Source organism: Colletotrichum siamense (assembly GCF_013390195.1).
Source record: "Colletotrichum siamense strain Cg363 chromosome Unknown KSG_Cg363_contig09, whole genome shotgun sequence".
NCBI classification, from domain to species: Eukaryota; Fungi; Ascomycota; class Sordariomycetes; order Glomerellales; family Glomerellaceae; genus Colletotrichum; species Colletotrichum siamense.
Window position 1 is genome coordinate 2048002 of NW_023501022.1, and position 22222 is coordinate 2070223.

Here is a 22222-nt window from a genome sequence, read left to right on the forward strand (position 1 = left end):
TGATGACTTTATGATGAATTTTTATTCTTTCACAAAAAGTGTGAGACGTTGGGAACTGTCTCTTTAAGGTAACGACTTGACGAAACGGAAATAAAAAGCTATTGTTGCTTCAGAAAAAAACTTGTTCATTTTGCTGTGAGCCTCTCGCGTCATTCAAGTGATCATGCTTGCTTTGGCGCCAGTTCACAGCCACATTGGGGCGTCAGACGGACATAATATGTTTGCAACGTCGACATCAAATACTAGAATGCTCAATAGGTGACTTTCTGCCGATTTCCAGGTCTCCTGTCTAAGAACGCCTCGATGAGAATATTCACGAAGTACCAAACGAAAACATATGGAGAAAGGCCTGTCAAATTCAAAACTAGGTGTCACTCGCGCAACGACGTCATATATGCTTAAACCATGCTTACCAGAATTGTGCATTTTGTAGGTCCTCTTTGTCAGAAGAACGAGACGATAAATCAATTCAAATATGTGCAGTCAACGAATGAAGACGTGGGTGTACTCCCGGTTAAACCCCGGATGTGTGTGGTTTCCGAGGCAAGTAAGCCGGAGCTGACGTGCCTTCCTTCTCACCTTGCTACCCTTGCTACTGCGGGACGCGGTCAACTGCGTGTCGACTCCTCCAAACCTGCGGTTGAAGCTGCCGTCTCCATTCCCCTGCCAGTATACAGAATTACTTCCTGCGACGTCTTTTTTCTATTTTGTTTTTTGGCAAATCTTTTGCATTGGCAATAGGCTTTTCTCCCCTCTTGATGATCACGAGAGAATTGGCAGCATAGCACGGCGCGGTCGGATTCAGCCATAAATCGCGATCGCCCACAAACTCGATCGACCAGCTCCAACGATGGCCACTCCGACCCAGATGAAGCATGCCGCTTCGCAACAAGGCCGGACACCTTCGCAGCTTGCTGCAGCGACACCACCGGTCTCGACACCCTTCTCAGCGTCCCAGACCCATGCAGCCTTCTCCCCTAGGGGTCCTCGGTCTTCGCCTCAGCAGTTTAAGAAATCGCCTGCGACCTCGACTACTCTTATGGGACACCCTAATGGCGCTCTCAACTTCGACAGTCCGTCTGCCGCAGCAGCTATGGGCGCCCTTGGAATAAGCGGCGGATTGGATATTGGCTTGGATCATGTTGGTGTCGGAGGATTCGGTGGTCTGGGAGGAATGGGCGAGGATGACAAGATCAAGCGCCTGGATTCGGTCATTGATATTCTTGGGGTCAGTCAAACCTGCCAATTTGGTTCTGCGACGAAGACTGACTAGTTTTTCTGGCAGAAAGCGAAAGGACGAGTGAGCGAAGCGGGCCTCGAGCGACTGACCCTCCGTACAGGTCTTACTAGCATCTGGGACGAGCACCGGTCGCCCGACGGCAGGAAGACCAAGATGCTTGTCATAGCAGGACAGGCTCTGACTGTGGACATTGTCTTGAACAACAACGTTGTGGAGAACGTCTCGTTGACGTTCCCGGAGTCGGCACCAATCGTGACGAGGCACAAAGACCAAGCCGCCAAGATTCTACTCGAGGATCTCCAGCTTCGGCCGGACCAAAGTCCTCTGACCAAGACCCTGGACAAATTCTCTGAGAATCTGGAACGCCTCGCAAATCTTGACAAGCTCAGTGTCATCCCCGGACTTGACTGCCAGGAGGCCCTGGCTGGCATCTTTGAGAGCTTGGAGCGTCTCTTCCGTTGGGAGCTGTCGAAGCTGCAGGAAGATGCCGCGATGGGCGGGAAGCCAGCGCGCTTTCTTCAAACCACAGTCATGTGCATGAAAAGCGGTCGCCCGATGATGCACGCCAGAGACATGGTCGGCCTCAGTGTCGAGTATTGGACGGAAAGACGCCATGTCATACCCAAGACGGAGACCGTCCGATACTGCGAGAAGCAAGAGAAGGTCTGGTCCATTCTCATAGGCTGCAAAGCGCTAGATGACGGAGAGTTATTCCCGCCCGTCCGCGTATCAGAGAACTGGATATCCCAAAAGGTTGTTGCTGAGCCTGGTCCAGACGACATCCTCGCTGGCGCATCGGGCATCGACTGGCAGGAACCAGAGGCGACGAGCCTCCCGCAAACCGACGACAACAAGGACAAAGGTATGGATATGGTGGGCCCAGATGGCAGTACACAAAGACTTCCGAAAGTCAAGTTTATTGCAACACTGGCCCCGCCAGTCATAGTGCCACAATCCGTGTGGAACAACTTGCACAGCCTGACAGGCGCGGCGTCCCAACCTATGCTGGTCCCAATCCACACGTTTGACAGCATATCTTTCCCTATACCCGACGGGACCAACCACGATGCGAGCGAACTTCGTGTCATTTCTTGCCGGAGGGCGATACAGGTCCCGGGCGACGGCAACACAATCTCACGAAGACACAAGAACACGCTTCTCATTTACAAGCCAGTCTATGGACAAACCGTAACTGAGCTCTCCTTTTCTCACCCTCGACAACTTGTAGCCATGCTACCCATCCTTCGCCAGTATGCTCTGATATCAACACTGCTTGAGAGGAGCTTCGGCTCAGACATATCTGGACAGCCACTGCTTGAGAAGGACCAGTCCATCGATACGCTCGAGGCGACGACGACTACATCAGCTGAATACGAGATGTTCATGTCCAACAAGCTTGGAGACAATGAACAAGAGTTGACAATCGATGTTGTCTTGACTGTACATCCGTCCGCTGGTTTACACGTCGTCTTCCCCTTCCGCAATGCGACCGCCAACGTTGATCTCCAGATCCAGGAGAATGGGCGCGTGCACATCGTATCGCAAAATATCGTGCCCGCAGTTGATGAGGATGTAGCAGCAGCGGATAAGGGCAAACACAAGCAACTTACTCCGGAGGATCTGGGCAAGCTGCTTGAGGTGATGGAAGACCTCTGCTCCTGGGCAGAATGGATTCGGAGGAATCTTTCATAAGCCGTTGGACGCGCGGTGGGGGTGGAGTGAATCACGGACAGACTTCATTACCGGCTGCGGAGTGGCTGTTTGTTTTTTTCTGTATAATTGATACCCAGCACATTATCTCTCTTTACTGGAGGCGTGGCATTCAAGGCTGGCTCTCCTCGTATTGTACAGGGAGAGACTTCGATATCCAAGATATTGGTCTCCTGGAGGAAAATAGGTCGGCTCGATCGACAAAGAAACGGACAACCCTGGGGTCTTGTGGCGTTTGGATTATTGGCATGGTTGGCGCGGCTGGCTTGCGACTGCCGACGTCAAAGTGAACCCGAACAAAGGGTTCTGCTGGGGTGGCTTTGGTGTACGTTAGATTCCTCCTCTGCCTCTAGTTCCCATTGCCCGCATGAACCGAGCTCAAAGAAGCAAGTTTATATAATGACGTCCTGTCTTGACGTGGAGGCTTCACTTGGCCTAGGCCACCACTTTCAGTGTTGATCGATCGACCATCGTAGCAACTCACACCGCGCCAACCTCGTTTATCGAAAGTTTGCTAGGGAATATCACATGTATAAGCAAGTTACGATGCTGGGGTTCAGATATGTGGATGGACTCTCCTTCCTCGAGAAGCTCCTCACAGTCCATCCAGTCTATCGCGGTCAAACGCCGCTCGGCCTCATGTCCTGACTGGTCCTGCTACTCGCTTGTGATTAATCTTCCCGCACCCGGGCATTGGCATGTTTACGTGCTGCCATCTAGAGCCTTAGAATCTGATCTTCATGGAGTCATATTCCTGCTCAGCGGACTACGGGCGAACATATCACTAGAAGGATATGATGAAAATTAGTGGAGAGAAACGTCTGTTAGTTACTTCCCATTGGGTTATTCTTCGTCGTTTTCACAAACTGTTAGCGTAGAAATTGCAATGTCATGAGATTTCTGTCAGGTCTATCCAGGAAAATCTTGCGTATACCTTGGCTCGACGTGGACGCCCTTTGCCCAGCCTCTCACAGGATGAGGCGAATCTCAAGCCACCCAGGACATTCCGAGACGGGCGTGATCCATTGTCTTCAGCACTGGGTCACAACACGGGAAAGAGGTCGCATATATGATGGCATGCGAGAGATGGGTGTGTCGCGCACTCCGTCTCCGGATAGCACAACAGCAGCCACGGGGTCGCAAATAGACGCAGAACAGGCGTCTCCGGCAGAAGAAGAAGCAAACATGGGAAACAATCTCATGACCTTTGGCCTCGGGTGCACTTCGGGTGGCGACAACGGCGGCTGCGCGGCCAGCCCGGCTCGAACGCACGGCTACGGTAGCCAGGCTGGACGTGGAACGGGGGCTTGAACAGACGGACGGCAACGGTCGACAGTAGGTAGCTAGCTACCTTACCTCTAGGGGCCATTTTCTTTTTCTTTGGTTCTCTGTTGTCTTCTACCAATGTACTTTTGTGCGGTTTCTTTTCCTTCTTGGAATTGATATCTTCTCTTTTCCCGTGGACACGATTGTCTGAGACGGGGTTTTGCAGATAGGTAGAGACATTGTTTCTTCGAGTCGCCTACTTGCTTGCATCCCTTTCTTTTCGTTCCCTTCCGCGCGGCGGTCCGCCCCGTATTATTCGTCGCTCTGCGTCGATTTTTGTACGCGGCGGTTGTTTCGGAGGTCGGGAGTCTGTGCTGTGCCTGTCGCAGATGGGGGGGAAGGGGAGAGAGAGGATCTTACAATACGGGGATGGCATTGACAATGAGCTGCTGACCTTGGAGGGGAGGATTCAAGGGGTGGCGGATTGGAATCCACCGGTATCGATAGGCGATGGAGGGGAGGGAGGGGAGGGAGGGGAGGGAGGGGAGGTTGTTGATTTGTTTGTTGACTTTGAATTTACACCCATCAACAAACAACAATAAAGGGTGCTTTAATATGATATCCGGTGTAATATGGGAAGGGGGGCCAAATGGGAAATTGGAGGTCGGGTTTTTGGCATTCTCCCGATTAGATAGATACCTGCCCACCGTATTAGTGGCTTTCGGAGGACGGGAAGATTTTCTGGGGGCCTGTTGGCTGCCCGCTGGGCCTCGGAGCAGAGGAGACGTCAATATCGAGCAATTTCTGGGTCTTCTGCCCAGGTTTCGGGGTCGATGGACCGCGGGCTGTGGCACAAAGAGGAGCACTGGGGACGGTGATCTGAGTGAGGGGGGCCACTCTGTCCATGGGTTGGACGTCCGTCTCTTGTCCTGTTCCTGGTCCTCTTCCTCCGCTGCAACTGCGGCACGATACATCTGACAGGAAGGCGATCTGTTTCTCAACCTTTTGCTTTGCACGTGCAGAAGCGAATATGTTGCATTTTACCGTATACCAGAGATTTGATCGGAGGAGACACAGAGAAAAAAAAAACGGGGTCTTCACCACCTCAGGTCATCTCATTCAGTGTCATCTATGGTTCTTTCTTTGGGTTGTGTGGCTTGGATTCAATATCTTGCGTATTGGTGTAACCCTGATGATACCTTTGCATCTTGGCCTGGGCATTGCGTCGCCTTGCAGCCACTTCCCGTCCGTCCCTTGTCTTGCCGCCCGATACGACGAGTCGTTCCCGTGCCGTCTTGTCTCTTGTTGGGTTCTCTTCCTCCGGCATGGAACGTAACCAACCAGGACGTGGGCGACCGACGAAGGGACAAGTGTGGAGAAAAAAAAAAAAAAAAAAAAAAAAAGAAAGGTCAAAGAGTGTCCGAGCTCTGGAGGGAGGAGAGGCTCGAACGGCGATCCAAGCTCCTGCCCCCCCTCCCCGCCCTGGTGGGCCACCGAAACGGGAGCGCGATCTTGTCGCAGCCAGGTTATTTTTGACGCAACCAACAGCCCGTTGAAGAGGAGCAACAGGTGAAGATAGCGTGGCGAGGATCAGTGGATGAGGCCAGTTTGTCGGTAGTTTAGTGGTGACGAGGTGACGGGACGGATAGGGAGGGGGTAGAAACACCAATTCCTTTTTCTTCTTAGAGGAAACCTTGCAAGCCGCTGCCGCGCCCGAAGTGTTAGATCATCCAGACCATTCCCAATGTTCCAGGACTTTCTTGCGCTGGTGGGCAGAAAATGAGATTTCAGGGAGAAAAAGACAGCGGGGAGGAGACTTCTGGTTTCCTGGAATGGGAGGACCGGTCGGTGGACCATTCAGCGCCGGTGTCTTTCTGGAAGCCGAGCTGGAAAGCTAGATGTTGCCTGTCGTCTGGAGCTTTTCAATGTTGAACACAATGGGCAGGTCGCAAGTCGCAGGTCACGATGAAGACAGAAGCGAAATGATAGCGGTCGCAAGCATGAAATCGTAATATCGGGCGCAATCAATCGCGAACCCTGTCATTCCCCCCATTGAGCGATGGACAGCAAAACGGATAGGAAAAGTGACCGATGTGCGTAACAGCAGGGTCCGGGTATCTGAGAGGTATGCCACTGGTAGGTGGTGAGGCAAGCACGCAAGGTTGGATGCTGTTTGGCGGTGGATGGGGTGGATGGCGATGACGGTGGTGACGGTGGTAGTAGCAGCCTCAGCCGAATGCTCAGCTACGCCGTGGGGACCGAAGGGCGCTGGGCTGATGGGTACTCGCAAAATTGGTGGTGAGGCTCGTAAATGATAAGTATTGTTGACATTGGCGAACAAAACAAAAACATTTTTTGTTTTGTTTTGGTCTCGGCTGTGGCTTGTCGCGTTTGTTTAGTGGCCTGGCTCCATCGTCCATGGATCATCCGTCCTGCCACTTTGATGATGAACCCACCTTTTGCCGCTGCCCGACAGTCGCAAATGCAGTCATTGTTCTCCGCAAGGTGATGATGCTGAGGTGCGTCTTGACACAGCGAAGCTGCAGAGAGGGTAAGAGTCAGAGGAGCGTTTCGCTGCGTCTGGATGGGGAGCGTCAGCGTCAAGCGGACAAGTGGCAGTCGAATCGTGGCTTTAAGACCAGGGACCAGTTGATACTGCAGCAGCTACTGCAGTGTGCGAGCGACTGATCAAGGCACACGGGGACCGGCCGGCGGGGAGGTGAGGTGGTAGGCATGCACGAGGTAAGGCCAGCACCGCAGGACCACAATCCACGACTGAGAATGGAACCTAGCAAAGAGGGGCACACAGTCGCACAGGCGCCTTTTCCCTCAGGTCGACCGTCAGTGTGTTGGGACTGGAGAAACCCTGGTGGGAAGGCTCGCTCGCCTGTCGTCTGGTCTTTTACGTGTAAGATGCTGACCCTCGACTCCATGTAGTGTGCGGGTGGGCGGACGCTGCTGCAAGTCGTGACGCACAGAACAGGAGGCCCAAGGAGAAAAAGATAGGGGCTCGACTGATGTTTCTCGTCTGCTCTCGGATTTCAGTATGTTATTTTTTGTGTCAATTTTCGCTCCGTGAAGTGTGCTCTTGAGGTGCGGCATGGCTGCATGAGACCTCAGACGCGTGGGCGGGACCCTGCAGGCAGAGGGCAGACGCAGCCAATGAGCGGTGCTGGTAGACGTCCGAAAAGGCATCCCCTGGGTTGTGTCCGGGGACGGCCCCTGGTCTATTTGGATGCCAGACCGTTGGGTTCGAGCATGTTAGTTGTTAGTGATGTCAGGGCGAGCGAGGGACGACGGGGGGGAGGGGGGCTGCAAACACATTGTTGATTGATGTCTGATACTGGGCGACAAACGAACAACAAGAAGAAAGTCGACTGTCGGCTCCCGAATGCGAAGTCCAAGACATGATGAAGCCTCGGGATTCTTCATTTGAGACGTCTTCATGCCTCTCCAGGTTTTGTTTTTTTCCCCAATCCGGGACCTGCAGGTGCGACAGCAAGCGACTTTGCGACCAGCTGCAGCCTCAGGTCGGTCTTTCCTTAGCAGAGACCAGCCAGCCCCACCAGCTCCCGACGCGTCTGTCACGTGAAAAGCCACCACCTTTCCTCTTTTGGAAGTCGTGTAAACAACACACACGCCACGCGCGCCATCGCGAAAAGCAGCAAAGCAGCAGCAGCGGCTTTCCAGGACTTGGGTCTTTTCTTTTCTCTCCGTTCCAAACCTGAACCATCCACTCAGCTTGCGTCCTCAGCGCCTGGAGCCACCCAGAAGGCTCCATTCTGACTGCGATCCCCCAGTGTGTCCAAGGCCTTTGGCTGCCCGCCTGCCCTGTCCTGTCCCGTCCTGTCCATCTATCCCATCCCAACTTTCCCACCAAGATAGAGCAAGACCCAGGCACCCAGGCCAGCCCACTATCAGCACTTCACCCACCCACTTTGTTGCGCGCGCAATTCACTTGTACTGGCGCATCCGCACCCGCTCCCGCACCCAACCACCCACCACCCACTCTCTCTCACACAACCCGACGCACACACTTCACCCTCTTACACCGCGCATCCTTCCGCCTTCCTTTGCGCCCAAGTCTCGCCCTCTCTCACACACTCATCCTTTGCCTTCTGAGGGTGCCTGTCCTTGTCTGCAGCCCTCCAAGTTTACAAGGCCAACAAGAGTCAGAGATACCTTCGCTGCCCAAAGGACTTTGCCACCCGCCTCACCCAACCAACTCTCACCACCACCAACACGACACGACACAACGCGAAAGAGAGAAAGGACCCCTACTTCCTCTCACCCTCCACCCCAGCTTCTCTTTCTCCTGGCCATGACTTGAAAGAGTCGCCTGCCGATCACAAGTCGCGACACAAGCACCAGGGGAATGAAGATGCGAAGCAAGACGCATGCCTAACCGTTCCTGCTTGACATCCCCCCTCAGACCTTAGCGCCATGCAGTAGATGCACTTGCGCTCCCGTCCCGTCCCTTCTTCCTGGCCCTCCTCCCTTCTGCTTCCTGCCTGGGCCCTTCCCTCCTTTTCCATCCTTCAACTTCTTTCTGCAACACCACGTCCCACCAGCATCGAACCAAGAAAGAGGGCGCTCTTTCCGCCTATCCAGGCCTCATCGCCTCAACCACGTGTAACTACTCCCACCTGAGGGACTCCCACCAGTCTCCTCCGTCCTATCAACAACCGCTTTGGGATAGGACCCCGAAACATCGACGATACACACTTCCGCGCGCGCCTCAGGAAGCTGCGCCCTCGTAGTCCGCATCTCTTCAGATCGCCAACACGTTCCCGTATAGGCCAAACAACACACGCGCCATAGGCCAACCACCAACCCTCGACTCGACTCGAATCGACACGCCTTATCTCCATCCATCGATCGCACCTTTGCTCCACCACCACCTACGCGGAGCAGCCAGCGAAACAGTATTCCGACGACCAATACCCAGCGACAATTTGCTTGCCCTCCCAGGATTGATTGATTCACTGCTTGCTGCGAAGATACACCAACATTACGGCGCTCAGCTCTTTGTATTTTGACAGCGAATCCCAAGAAAGAGAAAAAAAACCATAGACCACACAACAAAACAAGACACTCAAAGAACGCCATCCAACCAACATGTCGTTCTCCAACAGCAGCGGAGGAACACTCACTGTTCCCAGCCCGACACATGTCCACCATGTGGACGTGCTTGCCTCCTCTGTGAGGGGCCTGAGAAGGTCACTCTCCAGATCGCCCTCCAAGTTCAGCCTGGCGCGCACCAACTCTCTTGAGAGCACCGATAGCTCTCACAGCGGATCCCACACACCAGTCCAGCAGCAATCGCCATGCCGACGATACACACCAACACCAACACCACCTAGTAGCAGTGGCAGCAACAGTGGCATCAGCGGCCTGCAGGACCAGCATCCCCTCAGCTTTACCCCAGCCGGCCTTCCTCCTTCCATGCTGACCTCTACTACGCCCTTGAGCTCGCCCCCAAGCCTGGCCACGCCATTCCGCCCCAGCGTCCGCCTCTCTCTGCGCTCTGCAAAGTCATCCAAGGTGACGGGCAGCCCTTCGCGGCCAGTAACTCGACTTCGAACTTCGCCCAAGTCACCTCTCAAGCGCGCTCTGAACGCTACCTCTGACTCGGGAAATTCTACTCCTTCTTGCCCCTCGTCTGCTTCAAGCTCCGAGAGCCCCGGCCAGGAAAATAACGGCCAGGTCAGCCCGCTGTCCAGATCGAACTTTCAAAAATCATCACGCCACAGTTTCCATCTTGACGGCACCGGTCACGCTCAGCAAGCGAGTATTTTCAGGTCGATCGAAGGCCAAGGCGAGTCGCAGGCAGTCCCGGGATCGGGCGCACTGAAGCGCAGCGACGCCATCATGAATCTCGACCAGGCCTCGCTTGGCAGCCCGGTCGCGAAGCGCCGCAGTTTGCACGGAATTTCAAGTTTTGGCCAGACCACACCTGATTTCAACATTTTTGACAACAACGCGAATACCAACAACAGCAACAGCGGCACCCCGGGCAAGACGAATTTTGACATTCACGACGAAGCCAACCGCGAGTACGAGCTCTTTGGATCATCCGGCTCTTCTTCAAACCGGGACCCTCTCCCTTCACCGACCCCGCCTCCCCAGGCCCCGCGCAGGACTGGATCACTACGCAAGTCCACCCTCCAGCAAAGACAACACGACCGGAGTTCTTGGGGACGTCGGTCAGGTGCAAACCACCTGGCACAGATGAGCGGAGACTTTTCAACGCCCAACAGCAAGAACAGGCCGCGCTTGTCAATGGATCAGTTCCTTCCCCCTCAAGCTCCCCGCGACAGCCCGTTCTCATCGAACCCACCGTTGCCCAACCCTTCCGCTCACCCAATTGAGCGCTCATCACACCAGCCTCACCCGCTGTCTAAGACGCTGGTCACTTCAACATCGGGAAACAGCCTGGAGGAGCAGAATAACAGCATGCCTCCTCCGTCGCTCTTCGAGAAGCCCCGCGCTCCCATCAATTTCGCAAAGTCGATGCCTTATGGCTCTTCTCGGCCCTCCTTCATGCAAGAGGACAACAACGAGAATGTCACTCCCTTCAAGGCGGCCAAGCCTTGGGCCGGAGCCTTCATGTCTACAGGCCTTGTCTCCAAGGTCAACCGCAACCCCGAGGAGTTCGACAACAAACTAACCATGCCCGACACTCCCTGCAAGAAGCCCACCAACGGCTTTGCCACCTTCCCACCACCTCCTGGCAGTGTGATGAAGAAGAACAACCGCTACTCGTTCGGTGGTATGCCATCAACCCCTTTCAACGCACCGGGAGCTCCATCATCTCGCAGCACATTTGGCAACCCAGGAAAGGGCCTTGGCATCTTCCAGCGCATGGGATCGCGCCATGCCCGCCGAGGCAGTGTCTTGAGTTTGGACGATGATAAGAAATTCTCCCTTGAAACCAACTTCAACGTCGACCTCGCAGCTGCTACTACTGACGCCCCCCCGACACCCACGAAGCAGGGTCTCACCCCTAGCTTGAGCAACCTGAGTGAGCAGAGCATCGAGAGCCCCAGCGCTAAGAGATCGCTGCCCTTTTCCGCCGTTCGGCCAATGATCTCTAGAGAATCTACTGGTGAGTGTACTCCAGAGAGAAAGTCCAACAACAGGGGCGCCAGTGGTCCATTGTCAAGCTCTCCCCTTGGCTCCACTGGTTCTCCGACTAGCGGACTGTCTCCTACTTCGCGTCTTTCCTTGCCGTCGTTTGGTCGTTCGAGATCCTGTCGGGGCTTCAGCGCCCCTTCGCCTTTACGGACTCGATTTTGTCCCTCGACGTTTGAGCCTCAGAAGGACATGTTGGCTAAGATTACTTCTCACGATACAGCTAGCCCAGTTGAACAGCGCTCTCCCCGAACCCCCTCTACGCACATGGTCATTCCTGACGCCAGCTGCCTCTCGATTTCTAACCCACCTGAGCCGAGGAGCGTAGCTGCCCCATCCACCCCCTCTGGACGCGATTCCTTCCAGAGCACCACGACTCAGCTCATGACCCCAGTCAATGTCCGCGGCGGTGCTGATGTTGATGACTCTCTCTACTCTCGCTTCGACAAGGTTGAGATGGTTGGCAAGGGTGAATTCTCCTCCGTCTACCGGGTGGTGAAGTCTGGCTACTCTCGCGCTTCCTTCCTCTCCGTGTTTAGTGGAACGCCCACGAAGAACTCTCGCGAAAGCCCTGAGCCCGACCGCATCTACGCTGTCAAGAAGGCTCGCCGTCCGTTCACGGGGCCCAAGGATCGCCTAGCCAAGCTGAGAGAGGTCCAAGCGCTTCAGGCCTTGACTCACGCTGACCATGTGCTTCACTATGTGGACAGCTGGGAGGCCAACCAGTACCTGTACATCCAGACCGAGTTCTGTGATGAGGGCACGCTGGACAAGTTCCTGAGCAATGTCGGTCGCAAGGGCAGACTGGATGATTTCCGTATCTGGAAGGTCATCCATGACATTGGCCTGGTAAGTTGACCAGACTTTCCTTGGCACATTGACATGACTGACGAATATGTAGGGTCTGCAAAGCATTCACGAGGCTGGGTTCATTCACCTCGATTTGAAGCCCGCTAACATTCTCATTACCTTTGAGGGCATCCTCAAGATTGGTGACTTCGGCCTGGCTACCGAGTGGCCTGCTGCTAAGGGCGTCGATGCTGAGGGTGACCGAGAGTACATTGGCCCCGAGATCCTCCGTGGCGAATTCAACAAACCCGCAGACATCTTCTCTCTCGGACTCATCACTATCGAAATGGCTGCGAACGTTGTCCTTCCTGACAATGGCCCTACCTGGATCGCCCTGCGTTCTGGTGACCTTTCGGAAGTCCCTAGCCTGACTTTCAGTGCCACCACCACGACTAGTGCTCAACGCGACGCGGCTGGAGTGCCGACCATGCAGTCCTTCGATGACCCTCTTCTGGCTCAAACCAGCGCTCCCGACATCAGCCTTCACTCTGGAATTGCCCCTACCAGAGTCAACGTCGTGATGGATGATTCAAGCAGCCCCTTCATCACCCGCAAGCGCACTGAGCTGAGATCGCCCCCCGACTTCATGAGCGACCCTTTCCACCCCAGCTCACTCGACCAGATTGTCCGTTGGATGATTCGACCTGAACCGAGTGAGCGACCTACTATCCAGCAGCTGCTGTCGACTCCTGCGATGACCTGGGTCGCGGATCGTCGCAGATCAGCTGCAACCGTCTTTGAGGGCGTGTGGGGACCTAGCGAGTCCACCTCACTTCCCACTCTGATTGACGAAGCCTTGATCGATGAGACGATCGAGGAGGCCGTCATTGACGAAGACACTGAAATGATGGACGTTTAAGCGTCTACTTACTTATACAGCCGCATCGACGGCTCACACATTTCTCTCGCCTCCGAGCACCATTGAGCGCATGGGGATTTTGCGAAATGTCTGGATTTTACGATTCTGGCTGCATCGCTGTTGAAGTGGATACGGCGAAATCGTGTTGGAATCATAGCAAGGGCGTTGGAAGGCGAGCATATACTTCGCTTTGGCCTTTGAAAACTACCTTGTTGCGGCGGCGTTCACTTACGACATAACGATGCTACGGTTCAGCCTAACGATCAATTCCGTGAGGCCTGCAGCGTATATTGCGTTTGTGTCTTTTTCTGATTGTACGCTTGGCGACATTTCATGATACGAACCCGCTGGAATCGACATCCTTCCAACAACGTTCTCAACATACCCTATTGATGGACATTGCTTCCACAGCATCATCAACGAATTGTTTCGAAAAGAATTGAAAGTTTAACGGCTTGGAGGCATCGCTCAGCACTTGACTGAGCATTTCCTCTGTCTGCCCCGGCCTTTGAAAGACTTTCGTGTATAGACTAGATCTGGATTCTTTCGAGGAGTGCCTGAAACGGCACCGGCTCCGCAACAATCTGGCGTCGAGGACGGAAACAAAAAGGGAACCAGGAAAATGGTTTTTTCTGTTAGAGGCCTGAGAGACACGGAACGTCTCTTGGCAAAAGGCATCATGCGGCGATGACGGTTACAGGGTTTTTTCACGAACACTAGGGGCCTTCCTGAAGGAGGTCAATACTGCATTGTACGCAAACACATCATGTATATATGGGTAATCCTGTCAGAGCATCGACCGGCGATTGGAGGAGTGGAGGAGCAGGGCAAAGGGCTTCTTGCCTGCCCTCGGTTGTCGTTTTCTTTCCTTTTTTTTTTTTTTCTCTCTTGTGAGAATACTGCATGGTAACCGTATCAAGCGGCTTTACCCAAAGATCAGATAGATCATCTCCTGGCCAGACTGCGCCTATTCCCTTTGTCTTTTGGGGGGTGGGGTTGGGATTTCTTTGGCTCATGATTCCATGACGAAATGGCATGATAGTTATGAAGGTTCCATTCTAAAATTCTTGGGCTCTCTTTTCTCGGTGGTGAAGTGAGGTGTGGTGGTAGCGAACCTGGTAATACGGAATCTTGATGTGTGCGGCATTTGGCAAAAGACAACATACATGGTGGACATAATCACTAATCAGAGACAGGTTGGCATGATGGGTAATTTGTCGTCATTCATAGGTACCTTCCGTCTATACACAGAAAATTCCAATCAATTTAAACACCTCCCGTCCCATCCTGTATGCAACGCCAAAGTCCTATGCTTGATCGAGTGCCTGTACCATGGAATGTAACAGTCCTCCATAACACGCTCAGAAGGCCGCAAGCGCTGGCACGGCCGGACTCATCAGTCAACAATGCCCCTTTCGTTATGGTCGCTACGAACGCCGACTTCGCCGAGCGCCTCCGAGACAGACGCCTTTCTCACGCCCTGGATGTATTCGCTGAGGCAGTTGACGTTGTCTTGGTCTTCCTCCTTGATGGTTGGTACACGTCGTTGAAGTTCATCGCGACTCCGAGGAAACGCATGTCGACGTCGGGCTGGTAGGCAAGGTCACCGAGGAGGATCTGCAGACGGGAGCGGAACGAAGAACCGAGATGGCGAAGACGTTCCTGAAGCACTGGGAACTCGGACGCGACGGCGTGGTTGTCATCATCACCGTCGGGGCCAGGCGTCGATGCCTTCTTTTGGTGTCGAGGAGCTCGGGTCGAGATGCGCATGACATCGGCCTCTTGACGCCGTGTAAAGTCGGAAACGCTCCAGCTGTAGAGACCATCGACGGAGTCACGGTAGCTGAGCATGGCGCGTAGGAGGTCGCCCAGCTGTGCTAGGTACGAGCCGCGGTCATCTTCCCCGGTAGCTGTTTCGACGTGACGAACGCTGCGCCGAGCGCCGAGAAGGCCTTTGTGTGTGATATCGTTTAGGTATCGTGTGTGTGCCTTGATGAGATCGTCGAGAGTGCACCCTTCGCGGTGAATGCGCTTCTGGAGTTCGTTCCAGGATGATTCGATAACCTCAAAAAGGATGTAGTATTGCAGCTGGCCAATGAAGTGAATCATTTCTGCGAGAACGCCCCTTGTCGACTTCCATGTCTGGACCACGACAGGGTCGGAGTTCTGGAGCACGCCGCGGGAGCCTGTCATGCACTTACGCCACGTGGAAGCCAGAGCAAACTCGACACGCTTGATGCGCCAGAGAAAGTTGAAGACCTTGAGATACTGGCGGTTACCCCAGTCGGTGACAACGACGTCGACAGGCGCATCAACTTTGTATTCGAGAGTGAAGCAATCCCATCCAATGTCACCGTGCGACAGCTGAAGCATACGAGCGTCAAGACGACGCAAGACTTCAGGTGAGTCATATTGGGCGTTGGAGCCGCGGATAGCATGCTCGAGCTGGGCCGTGAGTGTATGACGGTATTGTGCGCCAGCAGGGCGGTCTAGATTAGCGGCCAGGGACTCCATGAGGAGGGCAATGAAATCTCCTTGTCCAAGGAGGATGTAGTTCTTGAGAGCCTGTAGGTGCTCGAAAAGATGGAACTTGTTCGCCATCAAGTCAATCAAACGCTTCATCGTAGTCTTATAGGCTTCGTCGATCCAAGCCTCGAGTGTTGCTGTGTCGCCATAGCGCAGCTCCTTCGACGCAGCCTTGGAGTAGTCTTCGACCCATTGTGAATCGCCGCAGCTGTGTCTAATGAAGTTGAGAGACTTGCCAATGAGGAAGACTTTCTGTGCGAAGTCTTGAGTGATGATACTAGGAATCATGCCCTTATCAATCTCGTACTTGTCTTCCCAGACACTGCTTCCGCCAGTCTTTGGTTCATCTGTTTGCTGCTGCTCCTTGACGAAGAACTCGCAATAGGGGTCGAGAAGCTCGCCGTCATAGATCCACCGGCGCAAGATGTCATAGAACGGGCGTGTGACATGAACCAAAAGACGTTCGGCAAATGCCGCAACCATGGGATCTCCATGTGATGACGAAAAGCCATGTATGAGCGAGATCAGCTGACCGCCTCGCCTGCTTTCTGACTCTTCAGCAATGAGACTCATGAGTCTCAGCCCCATTGTCGCCTCGCGCGTCCATACTACGCATCGTTTCAAGGTCACTCCCGCTTTGCCAATACCCCCTCGTGGCGCTGACTCGTCCAGTGAAGAAAGGGCTCTGCGAATTTGTCCCTCGAGGGTTGCTACGAGGCTCAGATATGCCCGCAGCTCACCGCCTACTGCGGCTCGAAGACTCTGTCGAAGCAGCCCTTGAGCAGGTGACTTTACAAAGGCTTCCAGGCGTCGGTACAGCAACGAAGGCTCGGAAACCGTGTGCAGAAGGGATATAATTGGCGATGGTAGTGTCGGGGGCAATACCACGGTATCTGGTTTTGAAAGCGGGAGCGTAGTGGATGATAGACCTTGGAGTGTGAATGGGAGGTCCCTCAACAGGACTGTTTCTGATGGTTCGATGTCGGTATAGTTGTCGGCCAACAGTGTTGACTTTAATGCCACCTGTCTCTTGTTCGACTCGGCCTCTTCCGTTTCCGTTTCCTTCTCCTTTTCTTTTTCCTCGGGTTTTCTTTCGTCAACCGACTTCTTTCTGGCATTGTTCGGAGGAAACTTCTTCAGGCCCTCAGGAGCGAAGGCGTCATTGAACTGTTCTTCTTCTCTTGAGATTGGCGTAGAGGTCATAGACTGACCCCTTTCATGGTTTCTGGACGGCTCGCGCGGCGCCTGGGAAGGAGGCTTCGGCGGGGGGAGGGGTAGTGGCTCATTTGGATCTGGAGAGTCGGCAAGCTGGTAGAGGAGGTATAAGATAGCCCACTTCTGGCCGAGCACCGGTAGAGAGAGGAGGCGCGTGTAGAGGTTCGAAAATCGTAAGGCTTGGCTTGGGTTGCTCTGTATGAGCTTTCGCTTGATCAGGTCGGAAGCGTGGTTAACATCGGAGGAAATGGCGGGGGACGCGGGGCTGGGCAGTGAATTTGGGTCAGCGACAGTCGATAAGTGAGATAGTAGGCTGGAGACTCCAAGCATAGTGAATAATCTTACCCGTCCAAGATTGATTTGACCAGGTCAAAGCAGTTGTCATGCCTTTCCTGGGCAGCAGCGTCGTCTTCGTGGGGATCGTTGGGTACCAGGTGTGCGATCAGGCTGTCGACAGCGCCAGCAATACGATGCTCGCGGTTGGCCGACATGATGGCATCGCCAGTGGCTGTCTCCCTCAACAACAAGCAAAAATCTCAGGTCTCTGAGCACAGAGGGAGTTGAAAGAAGTCTCGACGCAGTAAACCAAACGCGGGACGTTGAATGCCGTAAATCGCATAGGTTCTGGTTGTGTATTTCCAGCAGTTGGTCGCTGAGGGACGCGCCAGACGCGACTTCGCAGTGTTCCCTGTGCCAGTCGCAAGCAGCTCCCAGGGGGGGTTAAGAGCAAGTGGTCAGGGCGTCATTCCAGGTGCCGAGTACTTGCTTCACCACACAAAGATGACGGAATTAAGTGGTACTGGCTACCTCTTCCCCAGGCTCGGTCCCCCCCTGTGTTTGTCGTCAGAGACAGGTGGGCAAAATTTCCTACGACAAATGCGCAGCAGGTCAATCGCATCTTCCTCCACTAGCAGCAGTAGACGAGTCGTCGGACCCCGATCAACCTCATCCCGACCTTCGCCATCACGCCTGCACCCGCAGCATGGTCCGTTCATCAAGATAACGCCAGATCCGTGATCGCATCCTCTCCGTCTTTCGATCCATGCTACTCATGACCACATATTCTCCATTGCGCCGAGTCCTGCCCGCCGCCGCCGCCGCTGCTGCACGCGACTGTCGCTCTTCTCCACTAATACGCCCAACACCGAGGACGTGATCTGCCCTTCTGGCATCCCGTCGCAATGCCCGACATCGACCCCGCGGCCTTGAGCAGCCGCCCATCCGTCAACCTTTCCACCCCGACATTATCCAACAAGTCAATCACCGTCCAGCCTCCGGGTTCTATCAAAGCAGCCAAAACCAGCCAGATTATTCCCGCCCGTATTGACCTTGAGCCGCTCTATACCGCTCTGAAGCAGGCCATTGGCCCGGAAGCATGGATCGTGTACAAGGAGTCGACAACGGAGTTCCTCATCGGTACGCAACCCCAGACTATCGGCGCATCCTTGTTCTTGTGCTGACAACCAGAAACAGGTCGGTTGAACCAGACTGAATATACGGAACGTATCGATCCCATCCTCGTCTCCCCAAATGGCGAAAAGGAGCACCTACATAACCAGCTGATTGCTGCGATATACGGCAATGTGACGAGGGAGATGCCAGATCAGGGGCTCGCCCCTTGGGTCAGCGCCAATGACAAACCCACTGCTCCCGTCGGTAGCAAGCCTGTATCAGGCGATGCTGCTGAACGTCGGCTCAAGGGCGATGTCATGCAACTTCCCAGCAAAGACAGGCGGCGCATCAAGGACCTGGCGTCCAACGATGTTGGTTACACATTGCCCCCCTACATGGCAAATTATGTCTCTGACTTTCTACTTCTTCGCAGTTCGACCCCCACGAGAATCTGGCCAGCGTCTTTTTGGATAACCACAGACGACAGACCAAGACTGCCGAGGTACCACCCAGCGCAGGAGGTATAGGTGGTATCAACAAAATGAGTAAGTGCAGCATGCACCTATTGGTCGCCCAGTGCTAACTAGACTGCCAGACTTTGACCTCGAGATCCGCAAGCGTTTCGCCCAGCCTCTAGCTGTCGAATCAGGCGAATTTCCAGATGCGCAATTAATCGAGGGCAGAATGTTACCATTCTGTTACGAGGCCGGGCTTACAAACGGACATGTCTCTGATGCAGCGTACTTCATGTCTGTTGCAACGGAAACATTCATCAAAGAATCCCTGGCCGCCGTGTTTTCGAAAACAAGAAGCAACGGACCAGGAGAAGGAGGCAACGCTGGCTTCGGTGCTGGCACAAATTGGATTCAGACGCACAAGTACCGCCGTCAGCTCGTCAAAGAGGAGGACGCGGCTTTGCGGGGCGATATGACCCGAGACAAGAGCGGTCTTCTGCCAATTGAGTCGAAGGCTGCAAGCGAACGAGGGCCGCTTGGTATGGCCGATGTTCGAATCGCCCTGGAAATGGCGGACAGCGGTCTGTCGCAATTTCCTATCATCAACACGGCAATCTCTTACGGCTATCGCGAGGGAGAGCTCGAAAACTGGCACGACTACACCTGGCTTCCAGGCTTCGAGGGACTGGGTGACAATACCAAGACCGAGGGCGTTGACACCGGCCTTTCAGCTAAGCAGCAATTGCCGAATGGGCATGTTGATGCCATGGAAATCGACTCGGAACCTTGGTGGGAAGGCGGCGATCCTCAAGATATGAGCGCCCTGGACTCAGTCCTGGATTCGTGCTTGGCCGTCGGTTCATAGTGTGGAACGCGGCCAGCACCACCCCCATGGGCTTCTCAGAGAGATTCACTCTACTCTCAGCGTTTCATACGCACTGTCCATCCAATCCACCAACACTGGGGGCAGATATGGGGATGGGACAGAGTACAGCGCGGAAGCCGTTCCAAACACCAGTCGGTGCGTGCGGCAAGACGGTAGGCCAGCCGTTGCCTTCCGTGGGTTGGGGGGTTTTTCTTTGTCTTACGTCAAAATGCATCAGCATTAGCATTGGGCAGGGCGCAGTAGGGTTGCGTCTTTTTTCATCTCTCCATTTTGTATCCTTGACACCTTTTTTGCCCCTCATTTTACTACCGTTCAGGATATCGATGGGGAGTTGAGCATGCTTGAAATATTGAAACACAAAGGGAGGAGGCGTTTATGGGTCTTTAGCCAAGGAAGGGGCCTGTACAATAGGGACGATACCCGGTTTGCTTGTGCCACGAGAGCCTCAAATATAGGAAGGTGGCGAACGGTATAGGTCTAGCTAGCGACTTTAGAAGACGACTTATGTCAAACGTAAATACTCTTGGTTGCGAGTGCTCTCTCCCTCGACCTGCACAATGAAACGACGCGTAAGACGGAGGAGCCCTCGTTTCTGTGTCGAATCTACCAAGTATATGTCATACATATATAAAAGTCCACATTCTCTCGTTACAATTTAGCCAATGGCTCGTCTCCTACTTCTTTCTTGGCCTGCTCCCTGAGAATCTTACGCAAAATCTTTCCAGACTATAAAGACGTTAGCATATAGGATTTTGGAGAGTCACGTATGTGGAGGGGTCATACCGGGTTCTTAGGGATAACATCCGTGAACGCTACGCCGCCCCTTAGGCGCTTATGCTTAGCGACCCTCTCCTCCAACCACTTCGCAATTTCCTCGCCGGAGGTGTTGGTTCCAGGCGACCGAACAACGTACGCACGCGGAAACTCCTCACCGTTGATGGTGACGCCGATAACGGCTACATCAGCGATATCTGGACGCTCGAGGAGCAAAGCCTCAAGCTCTGCGGGAGCAACCTGGTTCCCCTTGACCTTGATAAGCTCTTTCTTGCGGTCGACGATGTAGAACAGGCCTCCCGTCTTGAACTCGTCGACGTATGCAATGTCACCGGTCCGCAGCCAGCGGTTGCCCTCTGAATCGGTGTCAATAGTCTCCTGGGTGGCCTTCGGGTTGCGCCAGTAGCCACGCATAACCGTGGGGCCGGTGACGAGGAGTTCACCGGGTACCTTGGGCTCGGTAATCTCCTTGCCGCTCTCATCGACGAGCTTCGCCATGTAGTTTGGCATGAGCTCGCCCACGGAGGAACTGCGCACCAACCGCGAGGGGTCCCATGTCATGGCTGTGCACGTCACCTCTGTCATGCCCCAACCCTGACGAACGATAAGATCGGGCTTCTTTAGTAGCTTCTCTGCCTGTCGTGCAACATCCTCGGCGAGCGGGGCAGCACCGGAGCCGACAGACTCGAGACTGCTCAGGTCGAATTTTGCGGTGATGGGGTGCTTGGTCAGGGCCACCAAGATGGGTGGCACGCTGACGAGCTGGGTGACGCGGTAGCGCTGGATGTAAGTGAGCATCTTGACGAAGTCGAAGCCCGTCATGATGTAGACTGGAATGCCTTGCTTGGCAAAGTTGGCGACGAAGTATGTCTGAGCATATGCGTGATATAGAGGCAGGAAGCAGAGCCCGACGGAGCGAGCAATTGAAGCCTCGTGATCCTCTTCCAAAGCCGAGACCTTGACGACACCGCATCCGTTGGCAACGTAACTGTAGTGCGTGATCTCCACGCCTTTCGGCACACCGGTGGTGCCGGAGCTGTAGTTCAGACAGCAGGTCGTCGTGCGCGCATCCGCGGGTTCAACCCACTCGAACTTCTCTGCCTGGGCCTTTGGAGCAATCAACTCCGTCCAGTGACGAGCACCACCCCGCGCGGGCTTCTCGGGTTGCGATGAGCCCGGGATTGTAGTATCGAACACAAAGACGTTGCTCGCTGGCATCTGGACCTCCTTGGCGGCAGCGAGAGCTGTGTCTAAGCTGCCCTCGGCAGCAACCATGAAGACGGCCCCGCTGTCTTTGAGCTGGTAGGCGAGTTCGCGAGGGACGAAAGTCGGGTTGGCGCCAGTGAAGATACCGCCGGCCATGAGGACGCCGATGAAGATGACGGGGAAGAAAAGGTTATTCCCTGAGAACAGGAGCACGCGGTCGCCTGGCTTGAGGCCGGCCTTTTGCAGGCCGATGGCGATCTGCTTTGCGACGAGGCGGTAGTCGGCGAAGGTCAGGTAGTGCGTCTCTGGCCGGTCGGCGTCATAGAAAGCCTTTCGGTCGGAGAGGGGCGCGCAGGAAGAGCCGAAGATCCATTTCTGGAGAGAGCAGTTCGGAATCGGCTCCGACCACCGTGACTTGATCGGCATCGTTGCGGTTGTTGGGAGTTGTCGGTGGTGTTGGTGGGATTCGGCCGTGAAGCTTGGAATGGCGTCAAGCCACCTTTTTCGACAGGCGAGCGAGCTCTATTTGAAGCGAGGAACTAGTAGGAAAAGTTCGAAATTAAATGGGATCGTTGGAGCTTTCCCCGGACTTGGGACGGAACACGTCGTGCTCGGTTGGAGTTGTGAGCGTAGCAACGGCCACTTGTGAAGGGGACCCTGCCGCAGTAAGGTTTGAGAGCTTCTATTGAGGCCCCAGTTTGAACAGAAGC

At 54.4% G+C, this 22222-nt stretch overlaps 5 protein-coding genes across 5 annotated transcripts; 3 read left to right on the plus strand and 2 right to left on the minus strand.

Moving 5' to 3' along the window:
* Positions 1–850: 850 nt before the first annotated feature.
* CGCS363_v013255 (uncharacterized protein) lies at positions 851–2932 on the plus strand (the record flags this gene model as incomplete). The annotated part of the gene is made up of 2 exons (XM_036645104.1): positions 851–1228; positions 1286–2932. The coding sequence occupies 2 exons, from the start codon at positions 851–853 to the stop codon at positions 2930–2932; spliced, it is 2025 nt and encodes a 674-aa protein (XP_036490099.1).
* Positions 2933–9334: 6402 nt separating this feature from the next.
* Positions 9335–13058, plus strand: wee1 (Mitosis inhibitor protein kinase wee1; the record flags this gene model as incomplete). The annotated part of the gene is made up of 2 exons (XM_036645105.1): positions 9335–12199; positions 12252–13058. 2 exons carry the CDS (start codon positions 9335–9337, stop codon positions 13056–13058), a joined length of 3672 nt encoding a protein of 1223 aa, XP_036489257.1.
* Positions 13059–14531: 1473 nt separating this feature from the next.
* alp6 (Spindle pole body component alp6) lies at positions 14532–17290 on the minus strand (the record flags this gene model as incomplete). The annotated part of the gene is made up of 2 exons (XM_036645106.1): positions 14532–17064; positions 17145–17290. The coding sequence occupies 2 exons, from the start codon at positions 17288–17290 to the stop codon at positions 14532–14534; spliced, it is 2679 nt and encodes an 892-aa protein (XP_036490098.1).
* A 690-nt stretch (positions 17291–17980) lies between these two features.
* HFI1 (Transcriptional coactivator HFI1/ADA1) lies at positions 17981–19511 on the plus strand (the record flags this gene model as incomplete). Its single annotated transcript, XM_036645107.1, has 4 exons — positions 17981–18215; positions 18273–18562; positions 18625–18736; positions 18787–19511. 4 exons carry the CDS (start codon positions 17981–17983, stop codon positions 19509–19511), a joined length of 1362 nt encoding a protein of 453 aa, XP_036490093.1.
* Positions 19512–20180: 669 nt separating this feature from the next.
* Positions 20181–21938, minus strand: 4CLL7-0 (4-coumarate--CoA ligase-like 7; the record flags this gene model as incomplete). The annotated part of the gene is made up of 2 exons (XM_036645108.1): positions 20181–20258; positions 20316–21938. 2 exons carry the CDS (start codon positions 21936–21938, stop codon positions 20181–20183), a joined length of 1701 nt encoding a protein of 566 aa, XP_036490092.1.
* Between the last annotated feature and the right edge of the window lie 284 nt (positions 21939–22222).